Raw genomic sequence first — 27327 nt, 5'->3', positions numbered from 1 at the left:
CTCTCTCTTACGATGATTAAAAAGCGTTTTACTTGTCCTTACATCATGGTGAATTTGCAATATTCTAAAACTAGGAAGCAATCATGGAGTGCCGAAATGCTTATCCTCAAAAGCTTATAATTCTTCCTTTCAGGGGCGTAGCCAGGAATTTAATAAGAGGCACTTTGTGCAAGATGCACATGAAATGTATATTTTGACATATCCAAGAACTAGTATTAAGTGCTTCATCTGGTGGAATAATAATAATAATAATAATAATAATAATAATAATAATAATAATAATAATAATAAAATAAAAGACTTATAAGAAAACATAGTCCCTAATATTTGTCGATGACATAATGTTCCCCACCAGCAGGGAAGGAGTAAAAATGGCAATCGGTTGTAAAAAAAATACAAATACGAGAATGGTACACACTAGGCCTATATGGATCAAAGGAAGCAAGTATCATCGCCAGGAGAGGCATGAAATTGTGTACATATTCATATACACATACGCATTTAAATGTGTATGATTTCAATAAACACATCAGATTCACACAGAACACATGCATACATACATGTATGCATGTACACAAAAAGGTGTCTTTTTTTTATTACTAAATTCTAACCCAAGAGGGCCTGTACTGAATATCATTGCTCCTCAGTATCTGAAAGATTACTGCCAGATATCTAGTGTTCCTCTAATCTATCGACGATAACTTTTTGCCACTATGAAATCTATGAGAAGTAATATAAAAACGAATTTGCTTACAAACTTTGGTAATGAGTCGTTTGTTCAGACATTTGTTGAAAAAAGTTACAGAAAAGACTTTTTAAGCCGTTGTTTTTTTTATGACACAGTACAAACAGATTTTGACTGGATGCAGTTAAAAGTATAAGGAGAGAGAGAGAGAGAGAGAGAGAGAGAGAGAGAGAGAGAGAGAGAGAGAGAGAGAGAGAGAGAGAGAGAGAATATTTTAGTCAGTAAGGAACTCTTTTTTATTAATGAACCCTTCAACACCTAACAATTATAAAGTTGCCAAACTATTTTTGCCTGAAAATTTTTTAATTTGTTAATCTAGGTGCCATGTCACCTTTGACTCAAGACTTGAACCCCTCTCTATCCCAGCAGCAGGGTCTACAGAATGCCACAACTTGTAATAGATAACACCCACAAAAATTTTTTTTTTTTTTTTTTTTATGTCTGGAATATACAGAAACTTATATCAACTCAGACGAGCATCATAGGTCCCTGTCCAGTGATGTTGCACTGTGCTAGGCTTCCAGATAAGTATGGCATCTTATTGTGCCACTATAAAAGCAATCATAAACATACATCACCCAAAAGGCTCACAGCTGGAGACTGGACAGAGCTACCAAGAACATCTACTGCTCACAAACAACACTGCTGGAGGTATTGTCCATACAGGTACAAAAAAATGAAGAAGAAAGCAGAAAGGTTCTGGAAGTGTATAACATGAAGACAGTTTAAAGTCTCATTACAACATTAACGAAAAAGGTAAGGGTGCTTTACGTAACTGATTCTCGAGGTAGCCAATGACGTTTTTTGCTATTCATTGAAAGATTACTACTCAAAATGTATGATACACTCGGTCACCTCAGCAAGATCCAACGGCTTTTGATGTCCTTTCAAACCAATGACCATCACACAAGAATCCCCCCACATTTTGTCTCCTTGAGGAAGAGCTAAACAAGCAAATGTGTAAGTGGACAATCCTCTGTACAGAGTAGCTTGTAAGTGTCTCTATGCCCTCTCAGAAAGACAAACATTCTTCTTAAGAATAAAACACTTACGATGGATGATACCCTGTAATAATGTTAGTTACTTTGCTCCTGGTGGTGAAGTGAATGTATCTCTTAACTCCTACTTCAAATTCCTCATTGTAAAAAGCTGACAACAGTGTAATGAAATGTTTATGAATACATGGTGAAGAAGAGTAGTTAAAAAGTCCTTTACCTGGAAACTGCTCTTAAGGACTTCACTGATTCAACATTTTTGCTTAATCTCACGTTTGTTAAATACTTCTATTAATGTGTGCTCTAGAGCAGGAAACAGCTAATTCTTTCATGCACTTAGATCTGATAACCCTTCTCCACAGAAGTTATTCGCTATGACAGACGATGACCCCTAACAAGATAGATGATTTTGATGTCTAACAGAGACTTGCCAAAGATATATCAAGTTTCTTTTTTACAGTAAACCACCCGCATCCGCTCTTGCTGAAAGAGCTGGTGTAGTTTTTCGTTTTCCTTAAAGCATCCGTAACAGGGATTTCGGCATCAATTCACTAAATACACGACGTTGCTCGCTCTCCAAGAAGTAATATTTATCAACGCGTGGGAGCCAGTTCTGACGTCTAACAAGGAGACGTATTTGGTTTATTGTTCATTTGCTTGTATTTAAACAAGAAATATTATGCAGCCTTCATCACATGTAGTCTGACTTTGAAGGATAAATCTTTAGTAGGCCTAAGTGTTCGTATTTCCTTTGACTGTATTAAAAGCAAATTACTGACTAAACGCCTACGATAAACAAGATGGAAGCAAATCGACTCATTCAACAAAGCTCTTCTTCCCTGACGATCCTTTACCTCTTCTATCCCCGCTCCCCCGACCCTCACCCCAGGGGGGAAGGTAACCAAGCCTAACCCCCTTGGTAACAACGACCGTTTGCCAACAGACGTTACAAAGCAGCTTCCTTCCGCGTAATTTCAAGGAAGGAAAAAAAATGCAGTTTCAGCTGAAAATGAGACCTTGCCTTCGGTGAAGTGCACACGGTCTGCAGTGCTAAAGCATTCAACTCGAGGAACAAGGAAATAGAAACAAAACGAGGAAATATTGAAAATAGCCGGTGTACAAGAATAGTAATGAGTTTTTTACGGATAGGTTGGTGTTACTTCAAGCAAGCTGACATATATAATTACTAAGCTTGTTCTGCTTCGTTTCTCGTATACGCGGATATCCAAAAATAGGTTCACTCATCAAAGGTAGTAGGGTATCAAATGAATCCATTTAATTCTGAAGTTACTTTGGTGCCTGTGCCTACATTGCGCGAGAAAGCCCTAAAGAAAAGGAGTTAAAATCTGCTTATTAAAAGTTAAAGTCAACTTATCCTTATCAAAAACTGATTCAAACTTTTCTCGTACCTAATTGAAATTTTCTCTGCTAGAACGAACGCTTCCTGGAGGTTACTCGTATATACAAGTTTTAAAAATAGATTGCGGAAGTAAATTCCATTATTCTGCATCAGTCAAATAAGTGAGCTAGGATATAGTTTTACACACACCTATACAAACCTATATATATATATATATATATATATATATATATATATATATATATATATATATATATATATGTATGTATGTATATATATGAATGTCTTTACTGTAATACCACATGTAATATATATATATATATATATATAGCCTATAAACTTTTCACCTTTAGAGTTGGTGGAACTACAGGGTAGAGCAATGGTTTTCACCAAGTCTTAAGGATAAGTTAGAAGCCCTTTATCTAATAATTGATCATTTCCATACCAAACAGAGCCGCGAGAATGATGTAGTTTTCTGCAATTCCAGCAACCTGTCCTACAGGAGTAATGCAGTGGTTAGTGGTGACTCAAACAAGAGGAACAGTCATTGTTTTGGGGACAATTTCTCTTCCAAGAGGTTCACATACCTTCACTGACACTTCCATGACTTATTAGAGTACAGTGCTTTATCATCCTAGACTCAGTACTATCTAGGTCACCCTAGACTTAGTACTATCTGCTTTTTCATCCTATTCTTAGTACTATCTGCTTCATCATCCTAAACTTGGTACTATATGCTTTTTCATCCTAGACTTAGTATATACTACCTGCTTCGTCATCCTAAACTTAGTACTATCTGCTTTTTCATCCTAGACTTAGTACTACCTGTTTTATCATCCTAAACTTAGTACTACCTGCTTTTTCATCCTAGACTTAGTACTACCTGTTTTATCATCCTAGACTTAGTACTATCTAGGTCAGGAAAGCAGTATGTATTGACCCACCAAACGAGGAAGAGATGTTGATCTCGAATATTCTAAGCACGGGGAAGTAGGAGTAGATGGAAATAAAAGTGACTTATATCCAGGAAGACAAGGAGAGTTCTGCTAGACTGGGGTGGGAGACATGGAGTGTATAATGGCCTAGCTAACACACCCTGTTGAGCAGCTTAGGACGATGATAGTAATATATATATATATATATATATATATATATATATATATGGTCTGTCATTAACTTTACACTCTACTTGCAAACATAAAGCCACAAACCCCTTTAATACTGAATTCACTTTACCTTACACCTTCCCCCAAAAAAACTATAATTGAAAAGAGCATATAACTTGACTTAGGATTCGAACGTATGCCTTTCAAGGTTGGTACATTGATGTCAGTGACTTTAACTATTTAGCGGAGTGGATGAAGTCACTGTCACCCATATATCGACCCAAAAGACTTAAGTTCGAATTCTGGTCAGAGCAGACGCAGTCACCATATATAATCTACTTATGAGGAGCGAGAAGATTAAAAATCTTCTTTGTGTATAGCTCTTTAGGATGAAGGCAGGGTTGTATCTGAAATTCGGTCTATACGTACAGACATGTACACCCTCTCTTCTCTCTCTTCTTCTATATATATATATATATATATATATATATATATATATATATATATATAAAATATATATAATATATATGTTTCGGAGACTGGGAGTCTGAATTCTTCAATTTTGTTATCCACGTACTGCGCTTGCGCCTTCTGAATAATTCAGACGACGCTCTGACCTTGGTATATATAACCTTCGTCCTTCTTGGCGCCTCCTTTTGGTTATATTCTGTCCAGCGGGTCCCGATTCTGTTCCAAGTGCCCTTCGGGTATCCAGCGAATATGAAATTCTGCTGATTTCCAATCTGATTTGTAATCAGTGCCTTATCTTAGTAATCTCTCCTTTCACGGCTTCGTATGATACTATGAGTTCATCCTGGTTTCTGTGCGAATTCAGTACTGATGAGGCTATCTGTTTGGTTTAGAGCAAAGTTCTTTAGGCATACTACCAACGTTTTCTTGTGATACATGCAGACATATACACACTAACTCTTCTGTTCTTGACTTGTCAAAGAGCTTTCTTTAGATATGTCATTTCCAGCACACATTTTCTGATAATCTATGTTTCTTGTCTCTCCCTAGCAACCTGTTTCCGGGATAGATCTTTTAGGTATCTTTCAAGTTGGCTATTGAGATATCCCATCGATTATCTGTTGTCATATGGTTTCAAATAAATGAGTAGTTAGAGAAAATAAGAAAAAATTTCCTTATATTTCCCACAGAATCAGGCCTGTCCCTAAAAGGTCGGGCTACGAGAGATAGGGACCCTTAAATGCTGGGGTAGGCCTACAATCAGTCTACAAACTATTGCATCAGTTCCCTTAATATTTCAGACAAAAGGCTTATGGCGGTATTCAGCAAGCAGTATCTGGCAACAATTCGCCGAAGACACTACCATTCAATGGAGAGATGATGTGTCATGAAATGGTATATAAAATTTTGTCCAAAAGCCAAGCACAGACCTATGAGGTAATTCAGCGTTCAAAGGGAAATTGAGAGTAAATAGGCTCCCAAGGTGTAACAGGAGGAAGACCTCGCAGTTGCACTCTGAAACGATTGCTGGACGGTGGAATGTAAGATGGAAGAAAGAAAATATGAACGGAGGTACATTACAAGGAATGACAGGGGTTGCAGCTAGGGGCCGAAGGAACGCCGCAAAGAACTTAAGTAATCCCTACAGTTAAATGTATGACCAGGGATATTTACTCCTCATATCTCCCTTAGAATTAGCCCAGTCCCTAAACGGGTGGTCAAGAGGGACAAGGACCCTTAAATACCCCCCAAAAAAATCTTGCAATAAATATCACGGATGCGGCAGCCTATGGTGACATCACGGCATGTCTTCCATAATTGCTCACTCCCTGTAGAAGGTCAATGACACCTTATCAATGAAAGTATAACCTTGTCCTTGCTATCCTACATGCTTCTACTGATCAAGTGGACATGAAGGAAGTTTAATGGCCGCTTGATAGGAAAGGAATACTTTGGACACATTCCAGCCGTTCTGAGACGCGTGCTGTGTTTTAGCAAGTTTGAAAGAGCCTTCCAGTCTTCGTAAAGGGTATCTCGTACGATATGTTTGACATTTGAACATTACAATTGCCTTCATCTTTTAAATAAACCGAAGCAAGGAGGAATATGTTTCTTTCATTTAACTGCCCTGAAGTGATTTAAAGTCTTTATAACTCAACAATTCAAAGATTGTTTCTGGGCTACATCAGGCTACATCACGGAGTGTTGCATTGTACCACAAGCAGTGTTAAAATTACAATTTCCGCTTCATTTGTACTACGCATCGCAGAAATGTCTGTTCAACATTTAGTTTTTGAAGTCCAGCCTGGAGCCGCAAAGACGGTTTGATACTGAGCCAGGATTTATAACTCGTACTCCGACCTGTTTTAGATGCTCCTCTGACACGGATGGCGCATGCCTGCCGAGATTACTGACAGGACGATCATGAGGCGCCTGCGCAGAATACTTCTGGGGGTCGTATTTCTTGCGCCCGTTGATGAGAAGAATCCTTCAAGTGATGTTTCTTCTTATTAATATTAGATGCACCTTCTTCTTCTTTCTTCTCCTCTCTGGTGGTCAGTACAGGAATGGAAAATAAAATTTAGGCCAAAGGCGAGGCGCTGGGACCTATGAGGTCATTCAGCGCTGAAAGGGAAACTGAGTGAATAAAGTTTTAAAGGTGTAACAGGAAGAAACCCCGCAGTAGCACTATAAATTAATTGTTAGGAAAGAGTGGAAAGTAAGATGGAAGATAGAGAATATGACCGGAGGTGCAGTAAAAGGAAGGAATGGAGTTACAGCTGAGGGCGGAAGGAACGCTGTAAAAGACCTCAAGTAATGCCTACAGTGCACTGCGTGAGGGAATAGATTTTTGGGCAACGTGGCCACGGTCTCGCTAAGTTTCTTCGGCGCAGTCGAATTTTCTGTACAGTGTATAAAGATGTCTGAAACTCTCAGTCACGGCCCATGAAACTCTCAGCCGCAGTCCAAGAAACTTTCAGCCACGACCCGGTGGTGGTCTGTGTTGTTAGCACTACAGTGGTGTTAGACGCACGGTTATGGCTACCTTGAACCTTAAATAAAATAAAAACTACCGAGGCTACCGGGCTGTAATTTGATATGTTTGATGATTGGAGAGTGGATGATCAACATACCAATTTGCAGCCCTCTAGCCTCAGTAGTTTTTAAGATCCGAGGAGGACGGACAGGAAAAGTGCGGACGGACAAAGTCGGCACAATAGTTTTCTTTTACAGAAAACAAGAAGTGGACGCAGCTAGGGGCCTCAGCAAGGGACGCTACAAATACTAGTAGTTCCCTGAACCTTGCCTTTAGTGGTGTGTAAAGCGTGTGGACCACTTGGGCTGTGCTGACAGCACTACCCAACCCCCTCCAGGAATCAGATTTCACTCTCTCTCTCTCTCGATGCCACATCAATAACACTGAAATTTAACGCACGTCGTCTGACCAGTTTATTGTGTAGTGATGGTTTTTACAATGCAGTCAGCTCATCAGAACCATGTATATATTCATAATCGTTTGAAGGAACTGAATTAAACTACCTTCAAAAATCTGTATTTGATGTAAATAAGAATGAATTTGCGATTATGTGATCATGGCTTAAAGGTTTTACTTTCTTTTACAAGAGAAAATTAAGTATATAATTGTTAAAAGCTCACGTATCTATATAATTCAGAAAAAACTCAAGTATCTCTTTAATTCAGAAAAACTCATGTATCCATATAATTCAGAAAAACTCAAGTATCTATATAATTCAGAAAAACTCAAGTATCTATATAATTCAGAAAAATTCATGTATATAATTCCAAAAATCTCAGGTATCTTTATAACTGAGACAAACTTAAGTATCTATATAGTTCAGAAAAACTCAAGTATCTATATAATTCAGACAAACCCAAGTATCTATATAATTCAGAACAACTCAAGTATCTATATAACTCAGAAAACTCAAGTATCTATACAATTCAGAAAAACTCAAGTATCTATATAATTCAGAAAAATTTAAGTATCTATATAATTCAGAAAAATTTACAGTATCTATATAATTCAGAACAACTCACATATGTACATAATTCAGAAAAACTCAAGTATATATATAACTCTGAAAAACTCAAGTATCTATATAATTCAGAAAAACTCAAGGATCTATATAATTCACAAAAACTCAAGAATCTATATAATTCACAAAAACTCAAGAATCTATATAATTTAAAAAACCCAAGTATCTATATAATTCAGAAAAACTCAAGCATCTATATAATTAAAAACTCAAGTATCTATATAATTCAGAAAACTTAAGTATATATCTATATAATTCAGAAAACCCAGATCTATATAATTAAGAAAAACTCAAGTATCTATTATTACTATTCAGTAAAAGGTAAGTATCAATTCAAGTGAAAAAAAAATGTTACCATAAGACAAAAATCTAGCCTTCTTTAAAAACCCTCAGATCTTGAAAACTACTGAGGCTAGAGGGCTGCAAATTCGTATGGTGATCACCCATTCTCCAATCATCAAACATACCAAATTGCAGCCCTCTAACCTCAGTAGTTTTTTTTTTATTTAAGGTTAGAGGTTAGAAAGGTGCAATTAGCATTAGCCCAATCTACATAACCAGTGGACTGGCTATAAGGCCAATTTAATTTTACTAGTTTCTCTCCCTTTACTTATCGGCTGATAAAAGAACTCACTCACTCTATACCTCTGATTACGGGCTAAAAAAAAAATCTCGTGCTCCCAAATTATTATTTGCTCTCTCTCTCTCTCTCTCTCTCTCTCTCTCTCTCTCTCTCTCTCTCTCTTTTAAGGAAAATAATAATTTAACAATATCGTAAGATTTTATTTTTTCAAATTTTTTGCAACATGTTCTTCATTATAAAAATATGATAGAAAAAGTTACAGGAATGAAAAGAAAAATTATATACTCAAGAAAATGCGAAATTTATCACAAATTCCATACAATATACTGATTTTATTATCGTCCTTATTATTATTAAAATTAGGAATGTGCAAAAATGCAAATACAACAATGCAAAAGATTACTATTGCGAAGACTTGACAAGTCTTGTGTTCTTACGGCTAAACAGCACAAAGAGTTCCTTTATTTCCAAACAGCGAGAACAGCTTCGCTCACCAGTGGTCTTCCCGCCCAAGGTTATGCGCGCGCAGATGCGCATGTGTCTATTTGCAGGTTTACCACGCCACCTCATCACCACGCACAATCAACACTGCGAGACGATAAATGCTTTCGACCGGCAGTTATGAAGTCACGCAATCCGTCAGAACCTTGGTTATGCCATTTCTTAAGACTGTTTCACGAACACCGATTATTAAGCTTCTGAACCTGGACGCTGCACTGGTCACGGCTTATGGATGTTTCGCTGTTTCATAATGGATGCTTCGCTGTCTCATTTTCATAATGGATGCTTCGCTGTTTCACAATAGGTGCTTCCCTGTTTCAAAAAGGGTGCTTGGCTGTTTCACAATGCGTGCTTCGCTGTTTTACAAGCCCGCGAACGAAGCAACGAATCTTGATGTTTCGTTAGGCCTAGGACCCACGAGGTCTTAATGGGTCCTGAGCTGACCTTTCAAAGGCGTATGGAACGATGAAGACTGGACTATCAAGTGGAGATTTGTACTATCAACTACCGAGATCCTCTTGTGACTTACACGAAGAGGGGCTCAGCGGGGAACACGGGATTTATATCCGGATAGGAGACGAACGCGTAAGGATCCGGAACGACTCGGTTCCCGATGCTGGAAGATCCGCCGCCGCCGCTCGGCCTTCCAAATCCTCCCCAGTTGATACTGGAAAGTAAGAAGGGCATGGCGGTGCTTCCAGTTGCCAAGAAGGACAAGACAATGAGTAGAGCCGACAGGAACTTCATCTCGAATGGCGTCCGAGAAGCTGCGGTAAATGCTGAAGTGGGAAAATGGAGAGATGTTTAATTGTAGGCCTACTGTAGTGTTCCTACATATTTATTTTGTATACAGTATAGGCTGTATACAGTATACAGTATATATATATATATATATATATATATATATATATATATATATATATATATTTATATATCTGTCAACAAAAAAGTCTGTAAACCTGAACTACTGACAGTATTTCTAATGTTGGACACTAAATATTTGAGTATATTTGGAAATTATCATTATAATAATTTACAGACATGAAAAGGTCATCAAACATCTGAAGCATTTCAACCGCCGATAATCCCAAATACTTTACAATGAGCGAGATTGTTTTCAAGGCAAAAATCTTCTACAATGAGGAAATTTTAAAATCTTATACAATGAGGAAATTAAGTGATCTCTGAGGTTCGTAACGAGAGGGTTACAAACTGAATATATCCCTCGTAATTTCTACTCATTATTTCATCTACATAATAATGGGGGGGGGGATTTTTTTATGCCACTGTATAGAATAAGTAATCAGCTGCAAAATGAAACAAAATTTAGCGATCTACCTTGAAAACTGTCGGAGATATATGTCCGTTTTCATCTTGTTTCTCTGACATATTGATATCCACATGTTTGCTTAATGAATATCTTATTGTAATTATTTTTCACTGTTCTGTGGTTCTCTAATATTTTTTTAAAACTTATTTTCACTCATTATGTGGTTGCCTAAGCATTTTGAATTTCTGTATGCACATAATAAAAGAAGACTATATATAGCGCCAGCTTTGACGCTATTATGGTCGCTAGTGTCGTGCCATGCCGCTTATACGTCGCGAGTTCGCGCCTTCCTCCAAGGCCATGTTTACGTAATCACTGGCTCTGTATCATGATCAGTTACTGCCGCAGTGTGGGGTCTGCGGTGGGAGGTTGAAACCAACATTCTTTGAAATTTGAATTTCAAGTCAATGGCCCCTTTGTTGTTCTTGTTCTATGTGAATAGGTATAATTAAGGTCGATAAAGCCTCTACAAAACTGAAATTGCATGAAGGAGTTTACAACTAAAAAATGCATTCAAATAGAAGATTTAGCCAAATTAATTATATATGACCCCTACAAGACAACTTTCACGTAATTTAAGCACTTATGAGAAGCTACGTTGCGGTAACATCAAACTCAACTGGAAAAATTGGTAATATGTCCTAGAGGTGGTATATATATATATATATATATATATATATATATATATATATATATATATATATATATATATATATATATATATATATTATACACTACCTCTAATAGGACGTATTATATATAATTTTTATAGTTGTTTGATGTTACCAATATATATATTCTCATAATATATATAAATTATATATAATATATATATATATATATATATATATATATATATATATATGGCTACACTATCTCTAAATGTGTGTCTATGTGTGCATAATGCAATACTTCATTATGTGTGTTATGTACATTATGTATTTCGAATATACATAAATATGTTCTTAAAAACAATACGGATTTATAGCATGGTCCTAAATCGCCGCTTCCCACTAAACTATTACACTTACAAGAAAATTATATCAAGTTAAATCCTTCTCAGGAGAAACTCCTCTCGATCCTTCCTGAGTGGGCGTGGGGAATGCTGTGTCTCTAACGGCCGATCATCAGCCCTATTTATACCGATGCTCGAGTCGACTGCATCGCCGCACATGCGCTCTCGTGCACCGAAAAATATATTGTGACCTTCGCAGCCTATCTTGCGAATCTGTGGCCACAGTGCAATGGTAGCATACGAGGAATGCACAAATATTCGCTGCGTCTGACGTGATCGTATTTTGTATTGGTTGTAACGTCAAAGGCATGTCAAGATTAATGTTAATTCCTGATTTTCTTTGCATATGTAATAGTCTGATTTCAATTTTTTCCTGTATACGATTTTTTAAGTTATTTTTTTCTATATTCTATTTGTCAGTCTCAGTATTTTCAGTCGTTTAATACAAAACATCCGGCTGCAGAACACGCATATCTTTTCCAATAAGTACACAATTTAATAGGCCTATCAACTATTTTCAAAAACAGATGGCCCATCAAGAAAATGTCTATGTTTAGTCCTCTATTTAACCAACGTCTTCACAAACAGGAATATTGTTTAAACTTTAAGGCTTTTTTTAACACTTTTTAGCTCACTTCTGCAACCGTAATTACTATATATATAAAAAATCACACATTCCATTGTGTAAACTTACCAAATTATATACAAATTTAGATACAAGAGTCACTTCATGATAAATTCTTACATGCGAACATTTCAATCGGCTAATCAGAAAGATATGCTTGCTAATAGTTAAAAAAATCATTTAAGTTGTTGCAAACTTTGCAACGTTACAATTACAATTTATTACATGCATGGTGAGGAAGAAGAATTTAAGGCCTGAAAAAAAGGCTTCAGAGAATATTTCTTCATCAAATACGGTGTTTCAATCTCAAAATATATATAAAAACACTTCCGTTTTTCTTCCAGACCAAAATATTTACAGAAAAAACAGAACTTCCGATTGCGCGAGTCTATACGATGTAAATCAATCACCCAGTCAACATAACTAGATACAAATCCGTTATAGTTTCATTCTTCCAAAGGCTGCTCTTGATACGGTTCGTCTAGAACTCAACAGACTCCATACAAAATTGCAAAAAAGACAGGACAACTGATTGTTTATTCTGTACGAGGAGAGATTCACCTTGCAACGCGGAAAGGAAGACTATAGAATCCTCCCATTTGCATATGTGCCAGGGTAGCGGCGAATAACAAAATTTGCGTAAGAAAATGTCGGCCTTCTTTTGCGCTTCGCTCTATATACATGTATACATATATTCATAAATACGTGCGCACCATATGCTTCATCAATATAGGCCTAGCCTTCAATGCTCTGTAACGAATATAGACTCAACGCAGACATAGGCCTATATATACAATATATATATAGCACATACATACATACATACATACATACATACATATGAACAGTCCCCTTTACATTCGATAACTTAAGAGACAAAAGTGGCAAGGAAAAAACCATAAAAGGCTTAGTCATGAATCCCTGAAGACGTGTGATCAAGCACACGAAAGCGCTTTGCAGTCTTCTGTTTTTCTTCCGACTTCTGCTGACATATGTTTTGTATATATGTATGACTGTATGTACTATGTATATAATGAATATTCAATACATACAGATATACAACGCAACTCTTCCTCTATCTACTTTTCAATGAGACGCCTGAAAACACAAACGCTTGAAATGGATGCCAAAAAAAAAAAAGTATTAGCCTACTTCCTACTCGTTATAGTTACCGGATTTATTTGATCTATTTTAAAATGAGAGATGGGGAGGCAGAACAAAAAGATGATGATGATGAAGGACATGGTTACTTAAGGATAAATATATTCCGAGGTATTTGTCTGCCATCATTCTTATAAGAAAGATTAACATAATTGAAGAAACGAAGCCGACAGCCAGGAAGTATATTCTGACCACAAGAACAACCCCCCCCCCTCTCTCTCTATATATATATGTATATGTATGTGTATAAATATATATACAATCATGAAGTTACAAATGTCGTTTAATCTCTAATTCACGCTACTTCGGGAATATCCCCGATGACGATCCATTTCTCACTTAAAAAAATTCCCTTTCGGTGATAATTCCCCATCAGGGATATTCCCGAAGTAGCGTGAATGAGATATGAAACATTTGTAGCTTCATGATTGTATATAAATCAACATGGTGTGATAAAAATTTATATAACACACATATATATTATATACATATATTATATATATATATATATATATATATATAATATATAATATATTTCATATATATATGTATCCCGGATCGAACTCTCTGTAAATTTCTTTAGTGCGTCACTAGCCATTCAATGTCGCTGGTTCTCCCCACGGGACGGTAACTTCAACAAATTCCCCTATATGAATTGCGACTGAATGGATATTAAAACGTTTGTAGCATTGTATATGCCATCATATGTATCTATATATATATATATATATATATATATATATATATATATATATATATATATATATATATATATATATATATATATATATATATTATATGGTAAAGTGACCAGTAGATTCTCGAATTGCACACACACACACACACACACACACACACACACACACACACACACACACACACACACACACACACATATATTACATCGTCTTCCAGCTTTTCAGCAAGCCTTCAAGAGTGAAGTCGCCAGCCCCGCACCGTTTTCCTTTCCCACAAAATGTCACAAAATTCCTAATATCAATAAAGACTCACTGCGGTCCTAGTAGTACCAACATGCATTAGGGCAGGGGGCTGCGTAACCTTGATGAGGCAATACTGAGACCTGTGTAATCAGAAGGAGCTATAGTGTCTTTTTGGGCGGCACAAATAAGAAGTCCCAAAAGATCTCTATAGGCCTACTAGCAAGCCGGTGAACTTGACGAAATTCCTCAAGGAAAACACGACTTGCCTTACAAAAGACTATTATTGGCATGGACTATAGAGTGGACTATAGGGTTTAGGCCAAGGGCCAGGCACTGGGACCTATTAAGTCATTCAGCGCTGGAAAGGAAAATGAGAGCAGGGAGGTCTGAAAGGTGTAACAGGAGGAAAACCTCGCAGTTGCACTATGAAATAATTGTTACGAGAAGGTGGATAGCACGATGAAAGAAAGATAATATGGATGGAGGTACAGTAAATGGAATGAAAGGGGTGCAGCTTGGGGGGATGGGGCGCTGCAAAGAACCCAAGTAATGATTACAGTTCACTCCGTGAGGGGCACTGACGGCGATACCCAACCCCCCTACGGCGGAAAGACTATTGGCGCTCAATATTGAATTCTAAGGCAGGACGACTGACCAAGTTTGATAACTTACCCGGCGTCTGATGGGACAGAAGAGACTACATGATGTGTGGATCAAATATAAGTAATCTAAACTCGACTTTGCTAAGCAATTAAACTTCAAGAACCCCAAAGGTAATATACAACTAAATCGCGCTTTAAAGTTTATGTATTCAGATGTTATGATACAATATAAGAAGTTCCTATACTGGTTCTTCTAAGAAGTGAGTAGTTAAGTTTCTGCCAAAAATATTTTATTTTCTATTCATCAAGATTAATAACCTCAGCTCAAAGATAAATTCTAAGGACAGACTCGTAATTTCCAGTTATTCTAAGTTGAAAACAGGGAAATAGCTACCAATCTATTTCGACTTCATTTTCAATGGACCCACAAAATCCTACTTTCCCTCCTATATTTCTTTTCAAAGCAAAAAGTACACTTTATCTAGCCTTATACCTGACACTGATCTTTGTCTTATAAAGCCGGATTTTTGGGGTGGCACAAAAGCTCATTTGGGACAGTACGTATATTGTTCCTCTTACGATTATCGTCAGTCATCACCTCTTCCTCTGTATGACATCTGAATAATATACGAGTATAGCCAAGGTGACACAAGTATTTCCGGTCAAACTATCTCCGGGATGTAGCCTACATCCTTTCTCACAACCCACGAGCTAACCAAGAGTACATCTCTGCGTCCTCTCATATCTTGGCAGACATCACACAGCTTCCGATGCCTTCATGACCTGCTGTTTCTTGCTTAAGTATTATTGATGTGCGTTCGTAACTGCTGTACACACACACACACACACACACACACACACACACACACACACACACACACACATAACGCAAATAAAAATTTAAGGTAAATAAATGTACAGGAAACCGACGCACTTAGATATCATTTATCAGTATAATTGTTTGGCTTAAAAAATGTGTAAAAGAGTGTAGATAAAGCAGTGCCGAGATAATGAGAAATTTGCTGTTTATTGTTTACTTTTTATCTTACATTCATCCACGAGGGGCTGGTACTAAACGCTGCCGAAGTTTAGTATACCGTACCGGCCTCACGGGGATGAAAGTGAAAACATCATTTCTGTAATTTTCTCAAATTATCTCACCTGCACTGTATTATATACACCCTATTCGAAATTCTCCAGACAAAAAAATTATATTAATAAAGGATATCTTCGTGCGGCCTGCTCCTTCACAAACACCAAAATTGGCTTTATGACTACTCTATAAGAGACAATGAAATTTTATACGAAATTAGACTACCCAAATGAAGTATATGTCCAAGATACAATATCACAATGAACAAAATCCATCCTTTTTACATGACAGACATTGTGATACGAGGAAAGATGTATGAGCTTGAAACGGCTTTACATAAAATAATTATAATTTTCCTTATTGTCAGAGAACCACAACAGTAATGGTAGATTCATCCTCGATCAAGACTTAAAAAAAAAGTAAAAAATGCGCCAAAGTTTCTTCGGTGCAATCGAATTTTCTGTACTTCGTATAATCAAGGCCACCATAAATTGATCTATCTTTCGGTGGTTTCGGTATATAATGCTGTATGTGCCGCGACCCATGGAACTTTGGTAATTCTACGGTGGTGGCCTATCCTATATCGTTGCCAGATGCACGATTATGGCTGAGTTTAACCTTAAATAAAATAAAAACAACTGAGGCTAGAGGGCTGCAATTTGGTATGTTTGATGATTTGAGGGTGGATGATTACCATAACAATTTGCAGCACTCTAGCCTCAGTAGTTTTTAAGATCTGAGGGCGGACAGAAAACACTGCGGACGGGTAGACAAAGCCGGCACAACAGTTTTCTTTTCAGAAAACAAAAAAACAACAGAGCAGGAGTAAATCCTAAAAATAAAAGAATCCTACAAAACAGTTTATCACAACCACCTTAAAAAAAGGCTTTGTTTTTCTAATAAACTGTTAAGCTGCATGAAAAGTTTTACTATCATGGCAAACTTTAGCCTATTTCATTCATGATTGCAGACTAACATGCGATTAATACGGGTGAATAAGCATAAAATGGATCATAACTGATGGTACACACTTGGGAAATATGAGGTAAAACTTAATAATACCTACCTTTTCCTTGTTTGGCCTCGCAGAAGTTTGGAGAAGGCCTCTGGTCGCCATTGGAACCAATCCAGCAATGTACTATGCATTAACACAATACTGAAACCTGCTTTTGTTCATTATTCGCATTCCTTAATGCAGTCGACAAAAATTCCCTTATAGCTGAAGCTACAAAGGCACTAGTAAATCTGATAAATAATGTTCACAGCGTAATCACGAAAAGCACAAAGCCAATTGGACCATTCTGTCCAAAAGGAACTGCTTGATTTGGGTATCCATCTTTCAAATCTTTATTAAGTAACATTTTCAAGTTTGCAGTTTATTTTACAAATAGGTGACACTGAACTGCGATATAAAGTAGTAAAAATTAAGTTTTCTTTAGGTGTTCTTTATTCTATAAAAAAAAGGATGAAAATATAAATGTAAATATTTTAATGACGCATATCTTTCGATTTTTCAGGGGACACTCGGAAATTATGTATAAATATTTAAATTAACTTAACTATTACATACTGTTGTTTATTCATTTCTTTCACCTAATAGACAGGGTATGTGATCGGAAAGAGTTAAATAAAAAAGAGGCATTTAACCTAACCTAGCCTGGCTGGGAAGGGAGACTTCTCTCCCAAGTGTTCCCCCTAACTTAACCTAACCAAGGGCGCTGTAAAATGAAATAAATAACAAGTTCGAGACCTAAAACAATCACACTTAACCTAACCTACCCTACGGTGCTGGGTTCTTACCCGGCAGGGGCCTTTCTGAACCCCATCCCGTGAAGGGTAAACTTGTGAATGGGACATTTTAAGTAAATGTTAATTAAATCAGTCTCGGCACAACAGCATCACTCTTATGAGAATGGCTTGACAAGAGACTCAATAAAAACAATTTTTGATTTCTGCTGTCCCCTGAAAGACCCAAATATCACTGAGAGGCCCTTTATGCTCAGATTTACATGTAACAAAACGCAATTCATCTATGCCAACAACTGTACCCAAGCTAGTTCTGGAGTAGCCCAATGGATGTAAAGTTTTTGCTCAGTGGTGTGATTAAACTAATTAATAAAAAACCACAATACCCCAAATTTTATTTTAAATTATCACTTAGCATGGAACCATAAGCCTGAGATTGACAAAAATTAATGTTTTCAATGAAGATGGTGCTGAATAGCCTTACAAATCTATATGGGGGCTGTGCACCATAGTTGGTGATTGAAGTAAGTTTATGTGATACTTGAATATTGAAAATTGAAACAACTATTCTTTAGGTGTAAAATCTTATTCTGGTATGTACTGGGAATACACCTGCTTCACAAATGAGTTTTTCTTTAACAGCTTATCAATTATACATCACCAAAGGTTAGAGTAAAACATTTGGCTAAAACTGAGATTTTATTAAAATATGATTTCACTTATCGAAAAAGTGCATAATTTCATGTGAAACATCCATTCATGAGAAAGAAATATATTACAACATCATGTAAATAAACTATTACATTACAGTTAAGTGTTTAAACCAGTGCTCTTAATATCAAGAGTTGATCCTGCAAGCACTTCCCTCTCCAACTGAAAAAGTGGATGAAATATCTTCACCTCTCTTGACACTGCTTTGGTACTTACACTGCCATTGATGGCTATACTCTCCATATAAATAATTCCTGGACATGCAGGCAGCTACCATAATAAATTGGATATTTATTTTGAATCCTCATAATATTGGTACAGACATACACGAAAAAAATACTAATTGTAACATGTAATAAATTTAGAGGCCATGATCTTTCACTGAGTAACTTTACAACGGGATAACCACAATTTTTACACTTGTAGGCAAAATAATTGTTGTTGCTATTTTATTTCAAACCTCAAAAGCACATTTTAGTTATTTTTGTATGTTTTAATAGGATTACTGAACTTTTATGACTATTTAAACTATTCTGTGATATTCACACCGATCATTTCTTCCAATGGGAATACAAACCATTGTCTGGTATGTAGGAATACTTTGTGGCTGCCATTTACGTCGAGGAAATTGTTCCTAATACTTTTCAAGGGCAACACTACAGAGTCTGTTATTCATGCTGAGCTGTGACTTTGTGGTGGGAAGTTGAAAGAAAAGAACTTCTCTGCAGAATGCAATTCTTCATTCTTTAAACCCATTCTTATTTGTACACTGCATAGTCTTTGACATTCAAGAAAACGGTCTATCCTCCACTGTACACCTGGTCTGTGTCACCCCAAAATCTATGCAGCCCTCCCCTCCCTTGTTGTAGTTAAGAGCTGATAACTCTCAATGAGGATGATGAATAGCCTTATCGAACTAAGGGGAGGGAGAAATTGTAAAAGATTTCACCTGCAATTGGATGTAGATTATAGCAAGCACAAATTATTTTTATTTTAATACGCGTACTTTTTGGAAGTAGTTTGTTTTTAATATTTATTTGTGACATAGGTCATTCGGTCACATTGGTACCAAAAAATCTCTGACGTAAGCTGAAGGGGGTGAGTGGGTTATGATCACTTGGAATGAACCCTAACTTCAACATGTTAAAAGCTCTTGGGATTTGCAATCTTTCGCTTTACAATTGGTCATGGTGACACCCAACCCAATCTTATATTCATCCAATAAAAGGCAACCAAATCCTTGATGATTTTAGATTCTAAAAACTCAAAAAAATATATTCCTAATGCAAATACAGCAGCTTTATATAGAGTACCACAGCACAGTGACAGCATTAGTTGCTTGAATTAAGATAACCCTATTTTGGAATTTGCGTAGAGGGATTCATCTCCAAACACAGGGATCAAATGTTCTCCCCAAGGAAACTGACTTTACCGAATGCCGGTTAAAACTTCTGAAAGCAATAACAAGTAAATTTATAATACTCTACAGTGACGTGATACTGATTAACAAATATTGTGGTACAGAATACGCAGGCAAGTTTTGAAGTCATAGTATCCTGTTATGTATTTCTTACTATTGAAAAGTGATAACTTGAAATAAATGAACATTCATTATGCATGCAAAACTTTTACACTTGAGTGACTAAAACTACACCAGCTATGTAAAACACTTAAAACTGTTGTACATAGGCCTATGTATGACTACTCATGGGAATTTGAAAAAATCACAGAAGGTGACTATGAGGCAAAATCTAGAGTATATTGATAAAGTTGACAAAGTAGCAACTATACTTTATGAAAAATGATTTCACAGCTTATTTTCAAAATCCAAGTCTGGAATGCTGTATATAAACAATAAATTTGTTGCAGTATTCAAAATATTTTAGAAACTCGACAGAACAGTAATGCAAGACTAAACAAGACATTACCCTGCCTTGTCCTATAAAACACTATATTAGAAAGTGTCTACATTACAACTATACTCAACCTTTACAAACAGTCTTGCCACGAGATGATATTAGAAAGTGTCTTATATAACAGGTAGAATCGACTTTTACAAATACTCTTGCCACGAGATGACAGAAAACAAAAGTCGTGATAAAAATGAGCTAGCATAGGACATGAAACATTAATATTTTTTATGCTATTGTGATTCTACTAATGACAGCACATTATTGCAGAAATACAATACTAGTTAGTTTTGTGCAAATATATTGTGTGAATTGACTTGGTTCAATAACTCACCAAAAAAATCTTGAATTTCATATTTTAAAAGTGTAACTCTAAAAGTCCTAATTTACATTTTACATTTTACTACAATACAACTTTCAAGTTGAAAATTCATTACTCTGCAAATTACAGTTCGACCTACGTGCAGTCTGACTACCAAACAACATAACGTGCAAATGATGGTCCCTATTGATTAGGTTCTATGATTAATTTCCAACTGAATTTGGCTGCACTAAGACTGAACAATTGCAAATGCAAGGACCTTGGGTATATGATAAATACATACCAAATTATTTCACAGAATCACAGTACAATAATTCTATGGGTTGGGGGAAAGAATAACAGCATATGAAGACATTCTTCATGAGCCTTTTCAGTGACAGTTCCTCATTACGGTTGCAGACATTTGGAATTATTTGTTTTTGTAAAAGCAGCGCACCACATGGCAATTGATTACCATATGTTTCCGAAAAAAACATTTTGTAATGCTTTTTATTGTTAGTACACTGAATGAAATATTACTTCAAACCAAATTGTAACCTACAGCAAAAGAAAAAAAGGAGTCTTCTACCTCTGAGACTGACAGTTACCTGGAGCAAACAAATCTATGTAACTGCAGTGTCATCAATAAGGAGATACCATCTCATCAACTGGAAATACAATCACTGTAACTACCTCTAAAACTCTCTGCAAAGTTGAAAAATTGACATAATCTACAAACATTTATGTTAAACATAACAAAACTGAAACTTGGAATCTATGGACCAAATCATTTATGCTGAATGAGTTTTAACATCATAAAAAATTATATTGCCTCTTAAATTTAGCCATGTCTTAGACAGCAAGAAATAATACAGGTATTTTCAACAAATAATGTGCATTTGATTTGACCAATTTACCAACTAAACAATCACTTTAAACAAATTAAATATAAACTATTCCACACATTAAAAATACAAAAAACCCAGCAATAATCTTTGTGTTAAATACATTAAAACTGCAAACTGTTAATGCCAACATATACCATTATCTATTGAATCACAAGGGAGGACTGCTTTCCCTGAATCCTCGAAGGCATAAATTAAAAGAACAGGGATCTGAATCTCTGTAAAACTTTTCAAAGTAAATTATGTATAACTATTCTGTGATTCAGCTATCTACAATGAATTCCACAATAACCACGTATAGTATCAGTGTAACCATTTAAAAATACTTTCAGCTCTAAGAGAAAATATTTATATCCTTATAAATCATTAATGACTATGAAAGCACCAATTTATACTTATCACATATATACAATAAATGAATCTAGCAAGATTGCCATGCTTCAATGCAGATGCTATCACTTGTCAGTGTATAACTTTCCATCCTGAAGCTTTGAAGTGTATATTATATAAAAAGAAAAACAAGTTATATCACTGACGATAAAATCAATTCCGATTGCTGAAAAGCAGACGTTGCAGGCTTCTTACTTGTTTTAGTGCTTCCATCTCTGTTCATTCATAAATGAAGGTGTCATATTTTTACATCCTTACATGAATGTCTCTCTGACTAAGTTTCAGTGACAATCATTTTCTATCTTTAGAACGCCCAAAGAATGGCAATTAGTTTTTCTCATTGTGAAGCATATTTTATTTTTTCCATCACAAGATGGGATCCTAGCTTATGGGTTGTATTCACATTTTACATCCATGTAACCATGTGTTCTACATGATACTGTTAAAACAAAAACAAAAAAATCAGTAAGTGAATGTCAATAACAGACATTAAACAATTATTTTCAAAATACATATTTCACTGATGAGCAGAAAATCTCTTGACTTGTATATCAGATATTTCATGTACAGTACTTGGCATATAAAGTATACTTCTATTTATGTATAAGCAGCATACTTCTCTTTATAAGGATAGAAACTTAGGGCAACATGATTCTCATTCCCTTACTTCTTGCAGAATTTTCTTCACATAAAGCCTTGATCTGGTCACAAAAAGGTGCAAACTGCTGCTTTAAAAATTATTCTCTCTTGCCAGGTCTTGGTGGCTAAATCATTCCTGGTTTTCGGATACCTTGCAGTGTATTTGGTGGGTAAGACTTCAAGGAGGTTCTCTCACATATGCATTGCCTGATCTCTATTCCATCAAAATATACTTTACTTCTTGTTGCTAATGAATATTACTAAAATTTGTTTCCTCTTCGTGATGTACTATGTTTCTCATGCTTAAAGTATTGTTTTTGGTAGGAGATTTGCTGGATTCTGAGTAAACATGAAAGGTGGTGTTCATCTATCTTGATGCAAATAGGTTTACAAAAAAAGTATAGATTTTTCTAATATTTTTTAAACCAATCTATGTAAGAAATTTCGATTCCTTCATTTCAAAAACTGCCAACGCTACTACTCTGCAATGTTAATACTGTACTCTTCAATCATCACTTACCAGATAAAACTATTCACTCTGCAGAGTACCTTTATTTGAAGCAAAAAGTAAATACTTTAACTGAGCAAGAGTGGGAGTATTTTTCCTCCCCTTGCAGTCCCTTTGGTCAAGAGTTAGTCATCACCATTAGCAAAAGTGTTTTAAAGTTAGCATTTGCTGGGATGGTTTGCACAATTGGATTGGCAACAAAAAAGATACAGCACAAGGAAAGCAACAGCCTTTAGGAACCACTGTCTTAAAAACTGCTACAGGTTTATTCTTATGCCTGAAACAGTTTCTCAACCCTCTGGTATGTAAATATGACTATCTGCATTCATGGACAAAAAGAGATGGAAGTTACTGAAAATTATGCAAACATTATGAGTAATCAAGGAAATAAGTCAACACTTTCACAACCAAAAAATCACACTTTAGAGCCACAAGGGCTCTTAAACACCATATTTCCCGGCGGTGATGATGCTCCAACCTCAAAGACATGCTCCAACTCTGACTAACAAAATAAAATAAACATACTGTGCAATAAGGTGGCGACACAAGTTTTTTGGTGCAATGTGAGCATTTGACTATCTCCACTCACTGAAGTAGCATAACTCTGGCTGGTACAGCATATTTATTATTATTAACGTATAGTTTTTCAGTTCATTTAAACATACTTTCCATTATATTCCCTCAGGTTCTTTGATTTTAATATCAAATAAGTTTATCTGAAACTGACGTACCCGTGCACTGAAAAACTTGAACACATTATTGAGTAACTGTATAAGGTGCAAATTTCTCAGATGTTGCTTCAGAACTTCCCTTGGTCTGCTTTGTCTCAGCGTGTGCAAGTGAATCAGGCTAGAGCTACTGCAGTACAGGCAGTCCCCGGTTATCGGCGGGGTTCCGTTCCGGCAGCGTGATTTGACAACCGAAATCGCCGCTATCCGAAAATCGGCAATAATAGCACTGATCCTGGTTAGTGGCGCCGATAACCGGTGATCAGCGCCCGCCGACAAGGGGGGCAGCACCGATAAGGGGCGATCAGGCTACCGATCAACGCCGATAACTGGTTATCAGCGACGAAAATCTGGTTATCGTCGTCGCTAGACAAGCGCCGTAAAACCGGATCGCCGGTAACCGAGGCTGCCGATAACCGGGGACGGCCTGTATTCTAAGATTCTGATAGTACACATATTGGATGTACACTCATGCAGTATTCTTTTTTTAATCTCACATAAAGGAGAAACTAAACACCACTACTGAAAATATTAGAAATACAGAATAATCTTTTATTGCACAATTACACTTGCTTACCACACAGCAAAACATCCCAAACAAAATTAAACAAAAATAGCAGAAAAAATTAATGTCAACGTAATTGTACTGATATTACAAATAAGGAAAAACATCGTAATCCTCAAACCTGAAAATATTTTGCACTCTGTTACCAAGCATAAAAAAGTTGTGTGTGCATTTCTGAAGAAAGTATCGTAAAAAGCAATACAGTACTCCCAAATTTCCACCTTGGTTACGGTATTCTTGCTAGGGTACAATTTACTGGTAAACCCTTTCGACATACTGTACAGCAATTTTACTTTTGTCAGCTAAATAACGTTCCCTGAAAGTCATGGTCATTTGAGAAAAGCAAAAATACTGGTCATATTGTACTGATATACTTTTCAGATTCTTCTCGGTGACTGTAATCTGCGGATAAGGGAACCAGTCTTTGTGACTGCATACGTTTTTTTTGTTTTTAGCGATCCATTTGTTTGTTTAATTTTTTCCCGAGAGTTCTGATTACTCCTGCAAACATAACCTTCCTCGGGGATTTGGATAGGCCAATGAAAATTGTAACCTCCAGCTTCTAGGCTGCACAGTAAATTTTTTAAACATTTTAGTTGAAAAACAGCATCTTCGATGTTGGGAAATACAGTAATTGCTGGTAGCTGAACACTTCATTAGTTATAACTACTGACTAGCTTAAGATTCACCTTACAGCATCTTTACCATGTCCAAAAACAATATTATCTTAAGAAAACATTAAGAAAATCAGTTAAGTTAGAATCTAAGAATATCATAGAATTATTGTCAGGCTTGAAAAGGAAAATTTAAGTAGTAGGTAAGATATCATTACCAATGATGCTGAAAAAAATAAATAAATCACCACCAACACTAGTTAGAATAATCATGTGTTGTGCAAAACTCATCACCAAAGATCCCAGGATAAAGCATTAGCCGCTGCTTGTGTTAAGTGGGTGATGACAGCTAAGTGCTCTTTGACAGCTCTCCATCTCTTCTCCCTCTCCTCATCTGGCAAGTCCTCGATTTTGTGCAGTAAGTCTTGCAACCCAGCAAAGCTATCAGCATTGTATGTGTTGGTGCTACTAGGGGCAGTTACCACATGGCTGTAAGAAAATGAAATAGTTTCAATCGCTTACTATGTTCTGTAATGAAAAATATTGATGAACGTGAACAAAGTCCAATGAATTTTGGAAAGCATAGCACAACAAAGTGGCTGATTTTATAAACATGCACCGATTCCTTCTTAAAGATTTTTAAAAGAAAAATTTATACTAAAACACTGAGCACACAAAAGGGTATTTTCTGGCTGACTAATCTGAGCTGTTTTGAACGTGATACTGACTTAACTGTTATAAAGTCAATACCATAAGGTACTGGTTAGGCTGCTCGTCTCTATTTAGTGGCGTTTTTAAATTTGTTGGAGAAAATACCATCTCTTTTCTAATCATTATTTTTTGCTCCGTTTCAGTATGTGGTTAGTTGTACTATTACATGTATAATATTCTTTTACGTAGTGTTCATCATCAATGACCCAGGCGGTCATGATGCAAGCTAACCACTGAAACTAACTGGTCATCTATCTAGCTTTCCTTGAGCCTGGATTCTGTTGAAAAAGGTAAGTCTTACAACATTTTGCACCTGAGAGTTGCTTCCTTTGCAATTCCTATCTTATGTGCTAATCATAAGTATTAAAGGATAGCCAAGATGTAGATGATACTGAACTACTAATTAACAGACAATAAGAAACTCATCCAACTACTGTAATTATGACTCATGTATCAAAAGGGTGAATGACATTTTAATCTGTAAAAGAATGAATGACTTCAAAAGCCTTTCCATTGGTGTCTATTAAGGGACTGGTAAAGATTACAACCTGGGAAGGGGATTTCATTGCCATCTATTATTCCAAGACAACTTGGTCATCATTAACTAATTGAAAAAAGGACCAAGTTATTCCCTATGCATTCCCCAGGTACAAATTTACCAAACAGCTTAAAATTAGTGCTAGTACAAACAAAAGTAAGGATACCTTTCAAACTTAAGTCTGTACGGTACTCACTTGTATTCAGGCCTTCCTGGGAGACCTCTGGGATCTATGAAGGAACGATCAACCAGCATTTGTGCATCATTGAAAGCCCGAAGCGCTAAAACACTGGAAAGTTATAAAGTGGCTTTAGTGCCTTTGTTACAAAACAACAAATACTGCGTGTGTAAAGTATAGCACTAAACAAAACAAAAGTCCTATGTACCAGGAGTTTGGAAACTTACAACATAGGAGTATACCTATTTTCACATCTAAGAATTTTCATCTGTATCAGCAATGCCAGTTTCAAAGAACACTGCAGGACCCCTGAAATCTAAAGACATTGCACATAGTTAACAACATCAACAGCTAATAACATTAAGACAAAATCTTTTATCATTTAAGACTTTTTGCCAGTGATGTAATGTTAAGCATATAATTATAAATATTCACCAACTAAAAATTACTATTAACCAAGGACCACTACACTGTTATTGGTTTTAATACATTATATTAGCAAGGACTACTGCACTGATACTGATTGGAATACTGTTAAGCCCTTTATTTGCCTTAAAAAGAAAGGAGTTTGGGAATTCTTACGGATCCACCACAGCCTAAATATCTTATCCTACATCAGTTAGAATGACACTTTATTATAATGCATTTTCTTTATTATTATTAGTGCTTTATTGTAGCGCATTATTATTATTTTCATTACTGTACTATTCTGTACAAGTTCTGCAGCATCAGTAAACTTAAATGCTCATGTAATGAAAGTGTTGGTATGGCTCATATTAACCCCTTCGCCACTGGCCT

General features: G+C 36.1%; 2 protein-coding genes across 15 annotated transcripts in view; both read right to left on the bottom strand.

Annotated features, from left to right (window-relative positions):
* Nop56 (Nop56 ribonucleoprotein) overlaps positions 1-17415 on the bottom strand; it is a 34198-nt gene extending 16783 nt beyond the window's left edge. The window contains exon 1 of the mRNA XM_067103371.1: positions 17152-17415. Coding sequence (XP_066959472.1) covers positions 17152-17202 — 51 coding nt within the window. The 5' untranslated portion in view covers positions 17203-17415. The remainder of the gene's footprint in view (positions 1-17151) is intronic.
* A 1102-nt stretch (positions 17416-18517) lies between these two features.
* Positions 18518-27327, bottom strand: part of LOC136838440 (N-acetylated-alpha-linked acidic dipeptidase 2-like) — a 215948-nt gene continuing 207138 nt past the window's right edge. For all 14 annotated transcript variants that reach the window (XM_067103355.1, XM_067103356.1, XM_067103361.1 and 11 more), the window contains 2 exons: positions 26548-26640; positions 18518-25591 (listed from right to left, as the gene is read on the bottom strand). In XM_067103355.1, coding sequence (XP_066959456.1) covers positions 25393-25591; positions 26548-26640 — 292 coding nt within the window. In that variant the 3' untranslated portion in view covers positions 18518-25392. The remainder of the gene's footprint in view (positions 25592-26547; positions 26641-27327) is intronic.

This window comes from Macrobrachium rosenbergii, chromosome 5, assembly GCF_040412425.1.
Source record: "Macrobrachium rosenbergii isolate ZJJX-2024 chromosome 5, ASM4041242v1, whole genome shotgun sequence".
NCBI lineage: Eukaryota > Metazoa > Arthropoda > Malacostraca > Decapoda > Palaemonidae > Macrobrachium > Macrobrachium rosenbergii.
This window is presented reverse-complemented; position numbering and strand designations above follow the sequence as displayed.